The sequence below is a fragment of the Aedes albopictus genome, chromosome 3 (genome assembly GCF_035046485.1).
Source record: "Aedes albopictus strain Foshan chromosome 3, AalbF5, whole genome shotgun sequence".
Taxonomy (NCBI): domain Eukaryota; kingdom Metazoa; phylum Arthropoda; class Insecta; order Diptera; family Culicidae; genus Aedes; species Aedes albopictus.
This window is the reverse complement of record NC_085138.1, coordinates 33,685,484-33,707,614: the sequence shown is the minus strand read 5'-3', so window position 1 is coordinate 33,707,614 and position 22,131 is coordinate 33,685,484. Positions and strand designations below refer to the sequence as shown.

General features: G+C 37.8%; 1 protein-coding gene across 2 annotated transcripts in view; it reads right to left on the bottom strand.

The window, feature by feature from the left end:
- LOC109419229 (nicotinamidase) overlaps positions 1-22,131 on the bottom strand; it is a 175,994-nt gene that overhangs the window by 117,660 nt on the left and 36,203 nt on the right. For both annotated transcript variants that reach the window (XM_029867516.2, XM_029867513.2), the window contains exon 2: positions 16,043-16,125. In XM_029867516.2, the coding sequence (XP_029723376.2) occupies positions 16,043-16,125 (83 nt within the window). The remainder of the gene's footprint in view (positions 1-16,042; positions 16,126-22,131) is intronic.

Genomic DNA, 22,131 nt, shown 5'->3' with positions numbered 1-22,131 from the left:
CAATCGCGCACTTTTATTTGCGTTTTCGCACTCGTGAAAACTAGTGCGATAGTCCAGTGGTGAACTAAATGCGCTATATTGAACAAAATATAGTATAGTATAATGAGTATTTTCGATAATGTGCTATCGATTTGTTATCTTTACTCAGGTTCATTGTGACTCTCATCTCAAAGACATTCGTTTGGGTCGAACGTGCCTCTGGAGCCAACCTACTGATTGGTCGGCTTCATGCAAAATAGCTGTAGATAGATAAATTGAAAGTAATTTGATTAATTAGCGCCCAAAAATTTGGCTAGAGGCCAGAAGACTTGAATGCCCAATGGTCTATTTGCAGATTAGTAAGTTTTGCTAATACCGTGGAAAATGAAGCATGTTGCACCGTCTTCCATTCTCCTCTCTTTTTCGTGCTCGTTCAGGAGAGTTATTATCCGATTTTTTTTTTTGTTTGTATTTATGTGTATTTTAACTTATGCTAATTCTACACTTATTATTATCCGATGATGAATGGGTTGGTTTATGTTTTCTCGTTAGGCGGCTTTAATGATTCATACAAATTTTGAACTTGTGTATCTCGAGAATAGAACTACATAATGAACCCTGGTACATATAACCACAGCTATAAATTATGTGATCCGTAAAATACGATCACGCATCATCAGTGGAAATCGTTTCCACTGTGAGCTTCGGATGAAGCTGAGATAGATGAGAATGAGATGTTGATTCATTTTATTCTTTTATTTATTATAACAACAAGTTCAAAATAAAACTGAATCAACAATATTTCTCCATAATACACGATTCGCGGCTGCCGTTCTCCATCCTCGGCCACGCCCGATGCTCGCCAAGTCACGCTCCACCTGATCCGCCCATCGTGCTCTCTGCACTCCACGCCTTCTTGTGCCAACCGGATCTGTCGCGAACACCAACTTTGCAGACTTGTTGTCCGGCATTCTTGCAACATGCTCTGACCATCATATCTTTCCGGCTTTGGTCACCTTCTGGATGCTGGGTTCACCGTAAAGTGTAGCGAGCTCGTTGTTTCATCCTTCTCCGCCACACATCGTTTTCCTGCACCCCGCTGAAGATCGACCTTAGCACGCGTCACTCGAAAACTCCGAGTGCTTGCAGGTCCTCCTCGAGCATGGTTCGTGTCTCGTGTCCGTAGAGGACCACCGGTCGTATTAGCGTTTTGAACATGGTGCATTTGCTGCGTGGGTGAATCTTTTTCGACCGCAGTTTCTTCTAGAGCCCGTAGTGGGCAAGACTTCCGCTGATGATGCACCTCCGAATTTCACGGCTCACGTTGTTGTCAGCCATCAGTAAGGATCCGAGGTAGACGAATTCCTCCACCACCTCGAAGATATCCCCGTCTATCGTAACATTACTACCCAGCCAGATCCGGTCGTGTTCGGTTCCGTCTACCAGCATGTACTTTGTTTTTGAGGCATTCACCACCAGTCCGACCTTTGCTGCTTCGCGTTTCAGGCGGGTGTACAGCTCTGTCACCTTTTCCAAATGTTCTGGCGATAATGTACATGTCATCCGCAAAGCACATAAATTGACCGGATTTTGTGAAAATCGTTCCCCAGTTGTTGAGCCCGGCTCGTCACATCACACCTTCCAGAGCGATGTTGAAGAGTAGGCATGAGAGTCCATTACCTTGTCGCAGTTCCCAGCGAGATTCGAATGAACTGGATAGTTCACCCGAAACCCTTACGCAGTTTTGCACACCCTCCATCGTTGCTTTTATTTATCAGTCTAGTCAGCTTCCCAAGAAGGATACGGTGGGCAGGATATACTACTAGAATGCCGAATATCAACCCATTATATTTAAAAAATAATTAGAATGATGCATATTGAAATGCCTAAAAACTGTTGAAAACTATCCATTGATCATGATTGATTGATTGATTGATGCTTGGTGATTTTTTTAGTTATTACTAATGTAATCCATTTCTGGAACATTTCAAACTGTAACTTTTTTTGTTAGGAGAATACCAACAATGATCAGTCATATAAAATAGATTTACATAGCTCAGGGAAATAAGGTAGCTGCGCAAAATAAAATTAAAAAATATTTTTTCAACGTTTCACGTGCATATGCCCCACTGTGTATTAAAACGACAATTTCACCTTAGATTTCCGTTTAGATGACTGCAATAACTTTCTTTTATAGGGTTGAGGTACTACAGAAAAAATCAGACATCTACTGTGATTGTGGCATAATTCGGGCGTTAATGGGTTAACATCCTCATGTATCACTAAATCATTCAACCACTTACTAACTCACATACTCAGTCATTCACCTACTCACTTATTAATTCACTTGGTAAACTCACTCATCGACGATCTCTCTGATTCATCCACTACTCTTACTCAATCCAACAGAACAGATCGCACTTACCCATCTATCAAGCAACTCACTGACTCACTAACTCATACACACTACTCACCAATTCACATAATTCCCTACTTTTAGTGTGTAAGTAATCACGATTCACGGGGCGGCTCTCTGCCTTAACCCTCTACTTCCCATGGTTGCTCTAGAGCACCATCGATTTTCGACGAACTCCGGACAAACGGAATTAGATGAATATGATGCAATAATTTTTAGAATATGGTTATAACCTCATAAGGTTAACCCAATTACTACCTACTTGTTTCAATAGTTGAACAATTGATAAACAATCAAAAACCTATTGATTTACAACCAAAATTTGTTTCATTGATTTCGAAAAATTTAGCCAATTTGCAATAACTTTTGTTCTACCATTTTTTTTCGGAAACGCTTTTTTGGCATAGATATAGCCGTTCAAAGTCGTGGGAAGGAAAGGGTTAAGCATCAGCTCTCTTAGTTTGTAACTGACTATCACTCACTAATTTACTTTGTGCTAACTTTTTTTTACGCGTAAGGCCGATGCAAATATTATTTTTCTTTTATGTCTGAGACCTCTCATCAGGTACGAGGGGGGAGACAAAAAATAATAAGGAATTTTATCAACTATTGAAAAAATAATTTTCAACTATTGAAAAATAGTTGCTTGTAAAAAATATCTATTGAAAATGGAGTCATGGGACGCCATGGTTTTTGTTTCGCCCCTTCAATATTTTGGGATTTTTGAGGGGGGGGGGGGGGTTGAGGGTGACATAAAACAAATTAAATATTTGCATCGGCCTAATGTTCCGAAGACCTTGTTATTATTCTGAAGAGCGTAAATAAGGTTATTGAAATAAAAACTTTGAACAAGTGATAGTAAAATCAAAAGCTAAGCTAAAGCTTAAGAAATTCGAAAACAATTCCAAAACTTAAAATTATTAAATTACAAAATTTGGTTTCAATTGGTATGTTTAAAAAGGATACCAGAAATTCTATAGAAAAATCGAAGACTCTGGGAAAGTTTTAAAAAAATGTAAAGCGACACTAAGAACTGTATCGGAAATTAACTATAAACATTCAAAATGCTCTATCTCACAGCACGGTTGGTCTTTTTATTTCGGTTTTCTATGAAAACTTCACAATATAGTAAAGTTTAGAACAACTTGAAGAAATTTGGGAAAAGTTTAGTATTATTGAAAATATGGTTCTATGAGTACAACACACAAAATAACAATCTGTACAAATGGCAATTTTTTTAAATCTTTTTAACGTTTCAATAATTTGTAGTGAAAAAAATTGTACGGGGAAAAATTTGGAAAATGATGATTATTACTAGCAGTTATGTACACATAACATATCACTCAATACCGACTTTTAAAATTCTTAATTTGGATACAAAAACCCTCCAACATGTAGAAAATAGTCTTTCCCAAAAAACACCTACTTTTTGGTCGAACTTTGACGCTCTGTTTTAAATATCTTCAGAGGCTATAAAATTCCGTTCTCTGGTAAAACTACCTCTTCAATAAATTTAAATACAATGAAAAAAGCGAATTTTTAACTCTATGTATTTTTTATTTGCGTAATTGTTCTTTAAAGTCGCATAAAAAAAGAAGAATTACCCGGTGAGTTCGTTCCTTGTTGTTCCCTATTATATCAGACCATGATATTGACAAATAGTTGGGGAATCAGGGGGTAGTCTAAGAAAATTACATAACCTAGTTTCCGGTTGACTCATTAAGACGTGGAGATGGGAGGACCTGGTGGATCGTGACCTGGCGAGCCTTGGGTGTGACCAAGTATGTACAGTGGCAGCCACAAAGGGATTGTTCATTAAACCACGTAGAGCAAATTCTGGTCATCGTTCAACTTCCCCCCTCGTAGACTTTTGTCCACACATATATTTAAGGTGAATATATAACGAAGCCACACCTCGAATTTTCAAGAGCACAAATCTGAGGAACCAAAAGACGGATTTCGCTGAAAAGTTGATCGATTGGTGACCCGCTGGTGGTGACCAATCGATCAAGTTTTCAGCGCAAATCAACCCTCGGTTCTTCAGATTTGTGCTTTTGAAAATTTGAAGTGTGGCTTCGTTATATATTCACCTTAAAAATTTGTAAGAAGCGTGTAGACTTTGGCCTGACCTTCCCTTCCCCCAAAAAGGCTTATGGTTTATGGAAGGCCACAAACTGAGTATTATGGCATGATATTGTTGATTAAGCGTTATCATGCTGTGCAAATTTATGCGTCTTATTAGCAAATAAATTTAGTAGATCAGAATGACAGTCGTACAGATAAAGCACGAAGTTGAAGCCGAAGAAGTACAATCAAACAAGATTATATGCACGCAATAATCGAAATTATTTACGATCGATTGGACGACATCAGTAATTGCCTTGCTCTTGCTGCTCAATCCAATGTGTATCCTCTTGCTAATAAGTATCCTATCATAAACAGAATCCACCCTGGGTGCCAGCTCCTGTAAAGAAGCTCGTAACCATCCACCGATTCTAAACCGATACCATCGCTCAATTATTATTCATGAAGCAATAATCGAAACTAATTTGCAATGCCCCTAAACTTTCAAAATTCCCATTTCCCAAAGCACCACATATCGCTCATATTTCTCGCAAGCTAACCACCCGCTTCCAGGTCAGCAAATAATCAATATTTCATGGGAATCGTTCCATACCGTTCCATGTGCATCCTGCCTGCATACATCGAAGCGAAGCTCCCGCAAGCTGCCATCATGGACCCACCGACTGCAGCAGCACAGCCAAACCGGGAAAACCATTCACCACATCACATATGGGTGGCGGCGTGGCGGGATGGATGCAATGAAATTTTACTAGTTTGTGTAAAATTTCAATCATCGAAATGGTCCGCGCTGCTGCCCCCTTCCAGGGGCAAATCACCACAATCGCTTCGCCGTCGATTCGAATGGATTGTTTATCGCGTATTTCGAATACTATAAAATCGGGAAATCTCGCGACAGAAAAGATTGACGTACCTATCGACTACATTCTTCTTTTACGAGAGCACGTTTTCGGTGTAAACGATTCTCCACTTTTGATGATGGCAATAGTGTCGTCGTTCTTTTGGATAGTTAAACGCGGTTCAATAGTCCATGAAGATTGCAGAACAAACGCATTCACTGTACGATTAAGTTGGTGTTAAGGCACGTTGAATATTACACGAAGAAGAAAATCTATTAGTTGAGAAAATTATCCTGAAACGCCTGAAACAGGCTGAAAGTAATATCCACTGTTAAAAAATAGTCACATATATTGCATTCTATGGCATTTTCAGAAAACCATACCCCCGAAAAGACCCCGAATTGCACATTTCCGGAAAACTGTTTTCGCTATTTTTTTCGCACTCAATAAATGTAGACTCAGGTTATTTCAAACTTACAAACACATTTCACAATGACATTTATCTATAACATACTTCTGAAAAATATGAATTTAGATTACTAGTGCTGATAGTTTGCAGACAATTCTGATTGTTTTCAATTTCAATCATCTTAGCAAATCCGCCGCAATCTACCGAAAACATCATCATCATCACAATTAGTATTCTCGTGAGGCCGATCAAACATAATTCACCTACCGTTGCACATCGCGGAAATATTGTTTGGTTTCCATTGCACCGCACAATACTCCATCACTGGTTTCGCAATCAAACCACATTTGACCAAAACACCATCCACCTCCACTCGATGGTTTGACTTGAAAGCTACCAGATCCCGAATGTTCTCTTCTTCCTTCTCTTTCACTCTCGTGTAGATTTGCAATCATCAACCATAAATGCGGTCCGGAATTCAAACCATATCTGGAGTTGCATTTGAAAAAAAATAGAGCAGCGCGTAAATCCTGCTTCTGTCCCGTAGAGAGAAAAATTTAAAAAAAAAATACCAAAATATATTGCAATCAGATGAAATATTTTAAAACAATGTTTTTTTCATATTTCGGATAGTCCGATAGTTTCCGAAATTTCTTAGTACACCTTGAAGAATTTCCGTCGGGTATTTCTATAGAGGTATGTTTACGATGAAAGTCCTTCGGTATGACTCAGAATGATTTCTTTTCCTAAAAATGACTTCAAGAATCTTATATCGAGAGTCCGCTGGTAATTCTATCCGAAACACTTGGGAAATTACAAGATAACAAATGTCGTTTCTGTAAATATGAGAGCGAAAGCTCTGAACACTTATTGTGTGAGTGTGCTACACTTTATCAAAAGCGCCGGGTTAACTTGATGGAGCCTTGTGAAATCTGGGCCTCTCATCCCAAGGTATTGGATTTCATACGAAATGCAGTACCTGAATGGGAAACACGCCAATGGCTGTGAGGATGATCATTTCTCCATAGTGATGAGTCTTTTCAGTACGGCAGCAGTAAAGAGGATGACACCACAATAGATCAAATTAATGTTCGCAGTGGTACTATGTCCCCAATAGGAAAAAAAAATTCTATCCGAAAATGTTTGGTGACATCAAAACCCTCAGCAACGTTTCAAAAAAAATCTTTGTTTCTTAACCCTTCAGCGCGTGCGCTGTTGTAAAAAGTACAACACTACCAAAAAACCTCGCTCATCGTATACAGTGTGAGCGCGGTGCAGTTTCGGTTGCTTGATGGCGTGCGTCCTAGAAGGTTAAATTTGTCTCAAATACCCCACATGCAAGATTTTGAAAAACATTTCCAAATTTCGTACCATATGATTTCCTACGATAATTTAACATGGCATGGCATAACATGGCTTCTGCCAAAAACTGTAGCTAAATGTTTCGCAAACAAGACTTTTAAGAATCAGCATCAGAAATTCTTGGAGATGTCCCAGAAATATTGAAATATCAATATTATACATAGATAATAATAAAAATGTAATATCTTTCCGCGCGGAAAAGTTACTGCTTCATTTGCACTGAAAACGTTACCGGTGTTATTTTTCCCCCTATCGTATGTCAAGCTAATTTTCTTGTTTCCAAGTAGCGCGCTCAAGTAAAATTTTGCCTATTTTACAAGTATGATCTAGTATGGGGAGATACCTTACGGAATAATAGCACGGACTATTTGATTTTCACGAGATTGATTTTCACAAGAGGCGTTACAATTTTTGCCTTACTTGCCAGCTGCTCAAATAATTTTGATGTGGAATCATTACTTGTCAAGGTACGTACGAAGTGAAAACTACCCTTCAAGGACTTGAAGGGTAGAATGGAAACTGATACAGTGTGGACCCGATTTTGTTAGCCTTTTTTGAAATATAAAAATACTAGCTGTACCCGGCAAACTTTGTCTTGCCTACTGCGTTTTTTGACGTTTTAAGTATCTAGCCAAGACCAAATCCCCGGTCCCCGGTATGGAAGATCGATTTTCAAAAACTATACATTTTTCCATGTTTTATGCTTCATAAACCTTCCTTGGATGAAAACTAACAGAACAAAACTAAAGCGACCAAAATCGGACCTTCCGTTCGCAAGTTATGCGCGGTCCCACGTATGTCACTGCATTTTTATATATATAGATATGTCAAAATCAGCATTACAATTTTATAATCAATATTGATACAGTTGATGTTTTTAGGCGTCATAGCAAAATTACGCAATGAACAAAGCTCGTGTAGCTTTTGAAAATGGACAAACTTGTTTTGCAAACTAACATATTTATGCCATTTTAACACCCAACCCTATCTAATGTTTTAAACCAATATTGTTTTAAATTGCTAAAACATTCCCGCTCTCTCTCCTCTTGGCGTAACGTTCCAACTGGGACACAGCCTGCTCCTCAGCTTAGTATTTTATGAGAACTTTCACAATTTTTAAATGAGAACCCCCTCAGCCAATGTCTATTTTGTATATGTACACATATATCGTGTGGTAGTCATAAAAATATTTTATACACAAGGAAGTAAAGGAAATGTCGATTATGAACTATTCTTCTAATTTCCTCAGGAACAGAACAAACAATAAACGCTGCCTGTTATTATGATTACAACTCAGCCAATTCTCTTCTTTTTTCCGGCCTCTCTGGGATTCCTCCAGGTTTACTTGTTAGAATTGCTTTAGATATTTATTATGAGATTTGTGTTGTAGATTTCCTACTTGGATTGCTTCAAAATTGCTGTCGGAATTCTTCCATTACAAACCCTTAAGAAATTCAAGGTGGGATTCCCCCAGAAATTCTTGCTGCGACTCCTTCAAGAATTTTTGCTTCGTTTCTTGTAAGTATTTTTGCTAGTGTTTCTCCAAGAATTACGCCAGAAGATTTTACAGGAATTCTTTCGGAGATTTTATAACGATTATTCAGATGTACCTCTTCAAGATTTTTTCACGCATTCCTCCTGTGATTTCACCAGAAGCTTTTCAGAGCTTCAGGAACTCCTGCTGAGATTCCACCAGAAATTCTTTCTTCATCCAGTAATTTCTACACGAACTCCTCTAGTGATATATTCAGAGAACTCTGTAGAGATTTCCACAGAGAACAGACATCCAGGCTAGAACAAATTTCATTCGGAAAGTTGTGTAAGGATTTGAATCTTTACTTGAGTAAGGTTGCAAACCAATACACGATGACAACACTAACGCCACCAAACACCATATTGCCACAGTCAGTGGAGAATTGAAACATTTCAAGTGGTGAATTAAATAAGTATGGGAAATTAACCGATTGCAGCGCCACGCTATTGCCACTTGTGTTACCAATTTCAAATGGCCATTAAATTCCTTACACAGTTTTGGAACTGGACTTGGATGTCTGTTCTCTGTGATATTTCTGCAATAATTCCTGTATGAATTACTTCGTTCACTAGTCCATAAATAAATCTACGGATGGCACAAATTTCAGAAATGGAGAAGAACGTGCCTCTGGAGGCAACCTACTGATGAAAAAATCTAGCGATTTTCCTAGGGATTTTTTCTAGAATCCCTCATAGGATTCCGTCAGGGATCCTTATAGGAATTTCTTAAAAAGTTCCTCTATCAATGTCATCAGTTATTACTTATATAGGAAATTCTCTCGAGATTTCACTATGATTCCTCTGTTAGATTTTTCAATTGGGCATCCTCTGTGCTCTAGTGTTCGCTACATTAGCTTTTTTCTCACTCACTCTTGTAAATAAACACGAAAAAGACAAAGATAAAAGAGGGGGCATTTTGTCCCCTGTTTTATCACGCTCTTTCTTGTGTATGTCGAAGAGAATGAGCGAGAAGAAAGAAAAAGCTGCTCACGCTAGTGCCTCTATGGATTTCTCGGGGGTCCCTCTTGAGATTTTTTCAGGGTTACTTCTTGGTATTCCAATTGAAAATCTCTTGGTATTGCTTCTGAAATTCCTTTAGAAAATCTTGTTGAAAATTCTCCTGGAACTTATGCTAGAATTTAGCAACCCATTTCTGATTTCTCCTTAAATTGCTCCAGATATTCTCCCAGTACTTTTTCAGGAATTCCTCCATGGATTTCTCACGATTTAGATTAGGTTCTAGAAATTAAAATGGAAAGGCAGCGGAAACGTAGCCAATTCGGGCAGTGTCTATACTTGTCAATCAAATGTTGGTTTATTTTCATTCGTTGACAGCTTATAGATGTTATGATTTATGGTTGAAGGATTCGTCATTGACATAATCGTCATCATAGAAAATTCGAAAGCAGTATCTTCGTTCAAACTTAAATTTCCGCAATGAAAAGGTATTCACTGTTTTGCGGGTGGAGAATAAAGTCCAGTGAACAAATTTTCACTGCGGAAATTTCAGCTTTGAAATAGAAAACTGCATTATAATTTTCAATTATGACGATTATGTCAATGGCGAATCCTTCAACTTTAAGCTGCGCGACCCAGTTCCGATTCCGCTAGATTAATTATCTTTTGTAGACCACAATTGCTATAACTAGGAGAAGGCTGTGTTCCAGTAGGGATGTTATGTCAAGAATAAAAAAATGATTTAATAGTTCTGCTGTAAAAGGCACTGACTGTTTCTGAAGAATATAGTCATTCTGATTTCCTAGAAAAAAAAATAGCATACATACCTCAAGAATCAAAATATCAATTTCAAGCTTTTGTTTCACGTTTTGCAAAAAAAAAACTCGTGTATGGAAAACTTGTAGGTATGGTAAAAACCTACATTTCTTCCGAAGACAGTCTGACGCTATATCTAAAAATGTATGAGTTTATGCAATTTTTCGATTTTTTTGAGGGGATTTTTCGAGTCAATCTATTCTAATTGCTTGCTTCTAATTTGCTCTAAATTTGGATTTGTATGTCACCTTCCAAATGCTGCTTAAAGAACTTTTTTATCTGACCAAATCCATGACATATAAACATTTCAAGACATCGTTGTTTTTAAGTCAAAACTGCCCATAAAATGTGAATGACAAGACTTAGCAACATGCAATATTCAGAACAAATATGCGTCATTACTTTCTCTTCAAATGCTCTGAACCCCACATCTTCGAAAAAATCATACAAAAAGTTATGGTGAAAAAAAACCGTTTTTGGAGGGATCACCATGAGTCAAAACTTTAAATTGACTAACTACGTTCAAAGTAAGAGCTAGATAGAAGATGTCTTCGGCAAAGTTGGTCGAAATAGCATTGCCTACAACTTTGATGAAGAACTCGATCGCACATGACTTAAAATCAAAAGTTCTATTCCAGATTTGAGTTAAGACGACTTCTCTGAAGACACCAAACGCCATACACTCTGAAATAAAAGTATACACGGAATTACTATTATTTATGCATTTTGTATCCGCATCTCTCTCACTCTCTTTTTGTTTTCATGCTATCTGCCGTTTAGCCTGGGTTGAAGAGAAGTGTTTCGTCAACCCAGGCGAAGCTCCAGATAGCATGAAAACAGAAAGAGAGTGAGAGAGATGCGGATACAAAATGCATAAATAATAGTAATTCCGTGTATACTTTTATTTCTGAGTCTACATTAACGATAACAGATAGGGATTTTTCCTGCTAAAATGCGGATGCGGACCATTCTGCATTGGCGTGACGTAATATTTGAACGAACCTAAGGAGGGTGTGGAGGGTCTACACCTATCTCTGTCTCTGACGTGCACAGAACAAATTTTCATGAATAAAAAAAATGATTTTAAAAAAATGTCCCGATTTTGTCAGCCCAAAATGCTGGAAATGGGTCAAGTATTTTCATAAGTTTAAAAAAATCCCCTGCGCTATTCCAGGGTGTTTCAAGGGGCTTAATGAATTTCAGGAACGTTCCAGAGTTATTTCAGAGGGTTTCTGGGGGTCCCATGGAGCTTCACGGGCTCTCAGGGGGCTCCATGAGTTTCCAGGGTCGTTTCAGGGGAGCTCCCTGCATCCCTCTGAAACGTTCATAAATTCCTTCCTTGAACTTCCTTGAAATGGCTTTAAATCCCCTTAACAAATCTCAAACCGAGTTAAGGACAAACGTCTTAAAATCCCGCTCAAACAGTACATCAATACTTCAGACGCACAAATCTCAAGAAGCAAGCTTCAAACAACAGTGCATTTTATTATTATGTTCTTGCTCACTTGTAATAAGCTTAAAATTAGAAGCTCAGGTGCGCTAGTTTTGTTTACGAAGAGATTTGTGCTCTCAAAATCGTGAGTAGGTGCCAAAGTCGGCCACTGTGGCGGCCATTTTGGGATTCTAACAAGTCTGTCCTTAAGGCCCCCGGGGCCCCTCTCTTGAAACAAGACCCAGCTAACACAAAGTCTTATATGATGTTGAATAGGATGCTAAATTGGAGGTCATATTTGTACCTGCATTTAACCGCGTGTAAAGTGTGCGTATATCGCCTCCACTGTTACATCCTATTCAGTATCATATGCGATCGTGTGTTGACTGGCGAGCTGTGCAATATCAGTCTTGTCAATTGAAAACTAATATTCCACCCACCATCATCACTCTCACTGCATGCCGATCAATATCAAAACGACAATACAGGCAACGATTTAATATTGACTTGCACCCTAGATCACTATCATTGCAACGGATATTTAAGCCAAACCCGAACTTTTTTTAATGGCTAACATGCAATTATAGTTATGTTGTCCTACATATTAATCATCTTTAAACGAATTTCAAAGACGGCTCATCAATGTTGCCACACCATCATATACGGTTAAGTTCTGATATATGGGTAGTACGCTGATCGCAAGAAATTTCTCGGCCTATCTCGATGCGTGGAAAATTCAGGCAAGGAATCGCTCAAGAAATAATAAAGCGTCACTTTATTCCGGATCCAAGTACGGAGCTGAAACGAAATGTCAAATCAAATGGGGCTTGCTGTGTTAAATTTCTTGACCATTCCGATCACGGAAAAATAATGCACTGAACGAAAATTACTTGAGCGATTCCGTTTGAAGTGCATACCTCCCAATAAAAGGGAAAGTACACGCAAAAAAATCCGTTCCGATATACGTGCACTCCCGGTCACGGCAACGAGAACAAACGTGAACTATGTTGTAGTAGAGTAGTGGCAGCCCCCTGGTAGGCATTGAAATAAAAGTGTAGTGACAACCCCCTGTGAGATGACGATGACAGCTGCGTATGAGTGTCTATGAATGTATGCGTATGAGTTGAACAGTTGACGAACATATGAACAGTATGCTGATAGATATAATAATGTATGTATGTTATTGTTTTGTTTATTTTAGTCCGTACTTAGCGCTGTTTGTAAATAGACGTCTGTAAATAGCACTCCGTGTAAAAAGTTTTCTTTCTCCGTATCACGCGATCCCGGGACCGGAATTTAACGGTAGATCGGTTAGGTACCGTATAAGTGTCCACTGCGCTGGGATCCCAACAAACTATGCATAGCAACGATAACAACAATAAGAAATGCACACCGTGAACTAGATTTCACGTTTTCGAGAACGCCCATATTGACAGCTGGAACTAGTTCCAGTTTGGTTCCAGTTCACGGTGTATATTTGCTTGTTCTCGTATTTGTGTTTGTTTGTTCACGTTTATCAGAACGGTTTTCTGAGCGTGTAACGATGTAACAACTTCCCGAAACCCCCAGAAACCCGTCCATTTAGGCTTCCCTGAAACTCTAGGAAACCCCCTTAGACCGAAACTTGTTCAAATCACCAGGAGCAAACCCTGTGTTTCCGAACTGAACTTCTTCATTCAAAGCACTGACTTAAAATAGACTTAAAATTTACCAAAAAAAAATCCCGCTTGTCGTATACAGCGCGAGCGCGGTGCAGTTTTGGTTGCTTGGTGGCGCGCCTCTTGAAAGGTTAAAACCCGTGACTATCACGCCAAGGACCTGGGATCGAATCCCACGCCCGACAAATTCGTAAAATGTGACGTCTTTCTTCGGAAGGGAAGCAAAGTGTGGGTCCCGAGATGTACTAGCCTAGGGCTTAAAATCTCGTTAGGACAGATAAAAAAAATAATGCTAGGAATTTCTGCTCTTGAGCATATTTAAAATTTTCATTGTCAAAATTTCAGAAACTCCAATCTGTAAGTTTCTTGTTGATTTTCTTGAAATTTTATTTTTAAATTCATAGGTCAAAAAATAGTAAGCGTTTAAGCGTTTTATCAGAAATATTTTAAGAAAAGTTATTACGAATTGATTCTAAAGTGTTTCAAAAATGTATGTATTGAATTCACTAGAAACTATGGCATCTGCAGTAAGTGAAAGTTCTTTAATTTAAGTTAATAATTTAGTGTTTTTAAGTTTTCATCAAATGATTCCGTTAAAATATCTCTCAACAAGTTTAAGAAATTTCTTTTTTTTTATTATGGAACGCATTAAACGTGAAAGCATTACGTTTAAAATACTCTCAGTGTTTCTCAAAAAAGTAGTATTTTATCTTTTACCCAAAAATCCAGTACAATTTCCTCCATCCGTTCCTACAGGAATTACATGTGTAAAACCAATTGCAATCCGTCAGGAAACTTCCACTGAACTTTTTCCAGAAATTTCGCCAAAATTTGTCTCAAAATGCTTTACGGAATATCTTGAAAAAGAAATCTTTTCTATTTGAGGAAATTTTGATTTCGCCAATGTTTAGTCTGTGCACATTTGTTAGTTCCTCAATAAATTGACCAATCCATCCATTGAACGTTAGTCGTCCATAGTGAATATTTAAGTACCGCCAGATGAGCTGTATCAACACTAGGTCCCCAATAAATATGAATGCTGATGATGATCTACTTTATAGCAGCCTGATAGGGTTCCAAACAAGTCACGTAGTAGGAGCAGACCTGATGTGATGGTTAAAGCACGTGACTATTACGCCGAGGACGTGGGATCGAATCCCACACCCGACAAACCTTACAAAATGTGAGTTCTTCCTTCTGAAGGAAAGTAAACGTGGGTCCCGAGATGAACTAGCCTAGGGTTAAAAATCTCGTTAATACAGATAAAAAAAATCCCGTGGACATGCCTTGAAAAGCTTTATTATGAATTTTCCATATATGTAATAGGAACATCATTTCCTCGACGATTATATTTCTCTTCTGCAGCAGTTTATTTGAGTGCGACACCATATACTAGCGCTTACATTTTTAAGAAGAACAGTGCGCGGCTATGCATCTTAAGAGTAATTTCTTAAGGTATCTTGCATGGGCGAAACTACGGATTTTTTTCAGGGGGTGCAGCACAAACAAATATTCATTAGTTTATCCATTCATCATTCATCGCCCCATATCTCACAGCCATACATTTGAATTCTAGGGGGTGCCTGGCACCCCCGGCACCCCCAGTAGTTTCGCCTATGGTATCTTGGTAGAAATCGCTGCAAGAATCTAGAGAAAAATCTAATGGTAGATCCCGGGAGGAATCTCTGAAGCAATTCTTGCAATATTTTTTTAAAGCAATTTCAAAAAAGCAATTTCTGAGAATTGCTAGAGAAAAAAATCAGGGCCATTTTCAGAGGGTCCTGTATGCAAACTTCTGAAAAAAAATCGCTGAATGCATCTTTTGACGGAGTCTCTGTAGGAAATGCTTCTAGTTGAAACTGTAAAATCATTATAAACAATTTGTGTTGAAAAGTGGTTACATAAGAAATTTTTTGTTGTTAGTATTACTTCTCTATCTTATAGATTTTCTGTCCCAGGCCAGCTTATCTCTTACTTAAAACAGTAATTCCAGTAGGGTAGAAGCTTCAGTTTTGGCCAGTCCGGAGTTTTGGCCATAGTGCGGTATTGAACCTGTTGCGATCTAAATCGGCGTAAATTTATTTTTTACTAGTAGATCCTAATACAATATGATGATTACAGCTGTGAAAACCATACATTTTGATTAAAAACTGGAAGAAAAAAATATATTTCCTTAAAAAATCTGCTCCCATATATCTATTTTGGCCAGGGTGCTTCTAATTTGGCCACTCCCATAAGAAATACACGTGATTGGCCAAAATAGAAACCAAACTTAAGAATATGGCCAAAACTGCGGCAGAGCTTCTATTTTGGCCAGTGCCACTTTTAATACAAAAATTAAGTATTGGCATGATTTCTGCATTTTTCCTTCAAAATATAGATTGAAACCTTTCTTTTGACGCAATGGTTGTTTTCATAGGATTATTGGTTATTTTTATAAAAATGATTTCCCTTAGACTGGCCAAAACCGGTGCCCGCACCCTAGTTATGGCTGTGTTACACCCTTGTGATCGGAAACCAGAGAAAAAAAAACAAAATAAATAGACGGAAGGTACTTACCCGTCCTTGTCGAACGCAGTGAAGCAGGCATCCATGGCCAGCGATGGGTTCGTCATAAAGTCCTCGTTGGAGAAATCCGATGACTGGATCCGATGGATGCGGCAGGAATGCGGGTTCACCAAAATCCCCGACGGAACCACAGGCAGTCAATCAATCGCCGTCCACCAGATAAGAGGCGTAGAGGCGCACCACCGGAAAGAGAGAGGAAACCAAACGCACAAAACAGGACAATGAATAAACTCGGTTATCACATCACATCGACGATGTTTCGCGGTCACTCGATTCGAGCACGGAATCGCATTCAGATTAGTAGAGGACCGCGCAACGGAAAATCCCACTCGCGAAAGGACCTTCCGGAACCAGAACCGGTTAGATCACAACCACCACAACCGACTGGCCGACGACCAGCGACGACCGACCACGACCGACTTGCACTGTTTGGACCGCGAATGCAAAATGGCTCATGTGATTGGAAGCAGCTGGATAGATGGCCACAAACAACCTACAGAGCCAGGGAAGTGAGGGCCACACCGCGCTCGATCGACACCGGCGCGGGATTATTGAACCAACATTTGGCGACCGCGACCGTGGAATCCCTATGGCGACCGGATAAAACAGAGTGGCGGCTCGGTTGGGTAACGGATAAGTTTTTGCGGTGTTTCATTTCACAAAGAGAGGGTGCTGTATGCACTTTTTGTTGCCTTCAGATAACATTAGAAAATATATAGTATTTACACAGACAAACAGACGTCTCACTCTACTCACTTCCCATCGTTTCCCTTTTTAACGAACTATACAAATATTCCGTAGTTCGCAAATCGCTCGCTCATGGCGCTCGCATCGTTTTTGCTCCTGTTTGACGTTTGCTCACTACCGTCATCTACTCAGTAAGTTTACGTACCACAGCCACAGAGAACAGACGTCCAAGCTCATGTAGTGCAGTTGTGTAAAGCATTGCAACGGTTGTTTTGAAATAACTGGGAATGTGGCCATTACGCGGCGCTGTCAAATTTCGAAACGGGGTACAAATTTGCCGTTGTTTTACCTTTTGGCGCTAGTGTCACCAAGTGTGCACCCTAGTATAGTTCCACCAAGAGAATGTCTTGGTTTTACTTGGAAAACAATAATTGAATTCTTGTTCAACTTGTTTCTTATTGAAAATAATGAAACTTATTATCAATGGGTTGCTCAAATTTTGTTCCTAGATTAGTGAAATAATCATAAACATTTTATTATTTAAGCAAATAGAGCTCAGAATCTGAGTAGGAAAATTTAAAGGTTCGCTAGAGAAATATTTCTTCAGAATGCGCCATCATGATGTCGAAACAAGTTTTTGAGTGGGAAAGTGACCGTCGATGTCGCTACTGAGCTTGTTTTTTCTTTACACAAGATTTTCAAGCAATTTTGTTCGAGCATGTTCGTCTGTTCTCTGTGCCACAGCGTAATTAGCATTGGGCGATTCTGTTTGCGTGACGATGATTTTTATCGCATTTTGTTCCAAGTGATACGTCTGTTTGTCTGTGGTATTTATATGTTGAATGAATTTTATCGAAATTATCCTTAAGTTCTATTCAGATGTATATGAATCTCGGTTCACATTGATTTTTAAAAGTAACCAAATTGATTGGATTTGGAATTGGTTCGATTCTTTCATTTTTCAAAAATCACCCAGAACAACTTTAAAGTCTTTAAAATCGCATATTTCGAAGGACGATCCTGGGATACAAATTGGTGAGCTCATTCAATATAATTATTTAAAATTGAAATTCATTTACAATGCCTTTGAGAATTTCTATGGAAATTTCATTGAGATTTGTTCTGTTATTTCTTAGTAGGGTAGCGAGCTACTTGGGCATTGGCCGGTATTTTGGGCACTCTTCGCTATAACTCAATCAATTCCAAAATTGTGTCAATTGGTTCAGAATTGTTGTGAGTTATAGCAGAAAAGTGTCCAAAATAGGAGCCCTATATTATAGTATTTATACAATGATAGACATTCGTTTAGCCAAGGCCCAAAAATTGTCAAAAAAGTGCCAGAAAATCCATACAAAAGTTTTACTGATATTTTTTTTTATCGTGGTGATAGTATACTTAATGCAGTTTTATGAAAAAGTGATACACATGCATATACACTGAAACAAAAACGAGGGTAAAATCTCTTCAAATGTCATATTTTGCTTAGACATTCGTTTAGCCAAGTAAAAAATTGTTTTTTTTTAATAGAATTATTGCAATTTTGTGAGGATTTTTCGAGCACCACACCAAGACTTTTAGTTTGCGGTATGTTACCAAGATAATTGACTTATTTTTGTGAAATTCACTTTATTTATTAGTCCAATTCGGAGAAATTTTACAAAACATTCTCCCGGTAAGGAGAAATGATGATGTTGGCAAGGATTTAATTATTGCATAAAATGTTATGAGAAAACAAAATCTAATATAAAATGTTCTGTGTAAGTATAAAGATGCGTCCTAATGCAATGTATATTACAAGCATTATTTAATGATTTAGAAGACTGCAAAGTGAAGGAACTGCAAGAATAATCGGCATTTTTGTAGAAGTTCATACAAAAATGCATGAAGTGGTCAGAAAACAGGCTTATTTCCATTCAATCTGAAGAAGTGCATTGTAATTGTGTCTTAGATATAAATCACATTCTTTTTTTACATCATTTATTCGAAAAGAACGTCTAAACTAAACCAAACGTAACATATAAAGCAAGTAGTTCATGCTAGAAAATTTAATAATTTGGCTGCCATTTCTCAAAATGTGAGGCGTCCAATGTATGTTATATCAACCAAGTCTAGAAGATATAGGGAGCTATTAGAAGAAATGATTGTTGTTAACGTGGTGATTTATGCAAGTTATACCATCATATTTCATCAAAACAATACTTAAATACGTGATTTTTTGAAGGTTTGGGTTTTTTCACTGATTAAAACATTGTTTTCTGTAGAATATTAACCTGCACTCGTTTTAATACTTAGAAATCTTTTGAAGCACTACAGATGCAAATAACTGCATATTTATATGGAAAGTAAGAAAAATTAATACGGCAACACAGCACCACGGAAGCGATCAAATTGTAGGTCGCCATACAAAAATATTTGTGTCGGAAATGTTTTGAAATGTTATACTTTTATTAACTAATTCTTAAAAGTTTCCAATGTCTAGGCAAATTATCTTTTTGTATTTCACCGCCAAATAATGAATAATATATTGTTTCATTCCGTTTGCTAATGTAAATTACCTAGAAGATCTTCCACAAACCAAAAAAAGAACTTAAAGTTATTACAGTTGCGAAAAAAAATAGAAAAAATATGCCTCGTCTAAACGAATGTCTACCACTGTTTTTATTCCTTCCCAGAAACTACTTCGGCCATTCCTTAACCCGGATCACTTTTTTTTTCAAACGGCTACTACTCAAAGACCATGCAATCAAGAAATTTGAAATCAATCTATATAAATAAAAATAGAATGGTGTTTGTATGTCACGAATAGGCTCGGGAATGGGTCAACGGATTTACAAAATTCTTCCACTCTTCCATTTGAGCAGGGCTCCGACGTGTTCGTGCGAAAAATTAATTATGAAAATCGACTGGAAAAGCAATGAAAACAGAAAATTTTTGAATTTCATTTTTGGGGGCATTCCTCTACCGCCCTACATGTCAAAAAACGTAGTAGGCAGGCAGTACGACGCTTGCCGGGACAGCTAGTTTTAAAAGGTTTTAAATAAAATGTGGTTAGTCGGTCCACAGAGAACAGACATCCAGGCTAGAACAAATGTCATTCGGAAATTTGTGTAAGGATTTGAATCTTTACTTGAGTAAGGTTGCAAACCAATACACGATGACAACACTAACGCCACCAAACACCATATTGCCACAGTCAGTGGTGAATTGAAACATTTCAAGTGGTGAATTTAATTAGTATGGGAAATTAACCGATTGCAGCGCCACGCTATTGCCACTTGTGTTGCCGATTTCAAATGGCCGTTAAATTTCTTACACAGTTTCGGTACTGGACTTGGATGTCTGTTCTCTGTGGTCGGTCTTCCAATATTTGGGTGTGGCATCTCCCCTAGCCCCTCCCCACTTTCTGAGTATACAGAAATGCCTTGCCACGAGGGTATTTATCGGTAATTTCATCGTTTCTCACACATAAAGACTGAATTCGATGAAATTTGGACAGAAAATAATATATAACCATTGTTAGCGTTCACAAAAATGGCTAATTTTTTTATCACGAATAGTATATTATGCTTAGCTAATACCATAATTTTTTATTATCAAAATCGGTTGAGTATTGGCGGAGATATCGTTGAAACAAGGAACTTGCCATTTGAGAATCTTGGGCAAACAAACTTTTTGGAAAATATCACTTTTTTGCCGTTTCAACTCTGGAGCCAAAAATACTGAACCGATTTCAATGAAAATTTTTATGTACGTGAAATATGTATGTCACAATAAGCAGATGTGGTTTTTGGTATAGTGAAATTTAAACTGCTTTGACTTCGAAAGTACTCAAGCGAAAATGGCTGAAATTTTCATGGAAAACAGTTTAACACAACAATTTTAAACTGTCAAAGTTTCATAAAAATCGGGACAGTGTTACCAGTTCTACAGTCAAAATAGTGCACGCGGAACTAAAAATGTTTTTAACCACCTAAAATTTACCTTGAAGCGATTTGTGCTTTGGATATTACTAGAAAAAGTACTGAACCGATTTCGATCAAATTTGTACCACTTAATTGATACTATGTTAAGAATATCGAGTGAAATTTTCAAACGTTTTGACGAGGTAACAAAAAAGTTACAGCCTGAGCAATTTTTTGAAATGGGTGCCCAGATTTTCTAAAATCTCATTTTATGATATCGACAATACCTGCGCCAATACTAAACCGATTTTAATAAAAAAAAATGTATGGTATTAGCTACACATAATATACTATTCATGGTAAAAAATATAGTTATTTTCGCAAACGCAATCAAAAGTTATACAATATTTTCTGTGTCCAAATTTCATCGAAAACAGTCTTCATTTTCGCTCTGAAACCTGTATTGTAAAATGTATTTGGCCATAAAATGATCGTTTAGAAACTACCGGATGTGGCCACCGGACATAATCTTCGGAGGAACCTACTGTATACTGGCGTTCACATCCATAATACATTTTTGTGGCTTCATGTACTGAGTTTAGAGGTATATGGTGTCTTAGAATAATTTGTTCTGTATACTTACCTCCATACTTTGGAATTTTCCTTGCAATTTTCACCTTTGTGATTAATCTACCTAAAAGTGCGATACGAATTCACTTTTCTCATATATAAAGATAGAGTATTGGTGTCTTCTGCAAAGTTGCAGAAAATGTGTTGTTGGAAAGTTTGCCGAACAAACTATTACCTTATTTGCTTAATTTTAGGAATTATGTGTTATTTTTTGTGGACGAACCCTTGGAATGGGTTTTCCGATATAACTTTTTATATGGATCTTTCAGAATGTTCTTGTGTTCATCAAAGATGTTCTTTGTAATGAAATACACCTCCTTCTGTTTTTTTCATCTTACTGGGATAACGATCCAAGTGGAACAAAGCCTGCATCTCAACTGGAGAAATTCCAAAAGGACTTTCTGCAGGATTCCTGAAGGAAACCTAGGATTTTTGCAAAAATAATTGCTGGAATACCTCATGCAACTACAGCCACAAGCTTCTAGTGTTTTTTTTTCTCACACATTCACCTTCATAAACATGAGAAAGAGCATAATGGGAGAGAGGGCAAGTGCTTGCTCTTCCATCCTTCTTTTACTTGTTCTTACTTGTTCTATTTTGTTGTTCAGAAGAATGAGTAAAACAAGCTGTCTACGCTAGTAATTAATGCTGAGATTTCTCCAAAAAATCCTGCAGTGATCCCTTCGGGATAAATCCCCGAGGATCATTTAAGAATGTTCTTACAAATTTTCCAGCTGGCAATCAACTTGAGAGCAATTGGGATTGCTCTAGTAATGATACTGCGAAGCATTCAGAAATTTCTGGTAGAATCCACCAGTAAGTTTTGCAGAGATTTCTCAAACAATTTCTTCTGGGAATCCT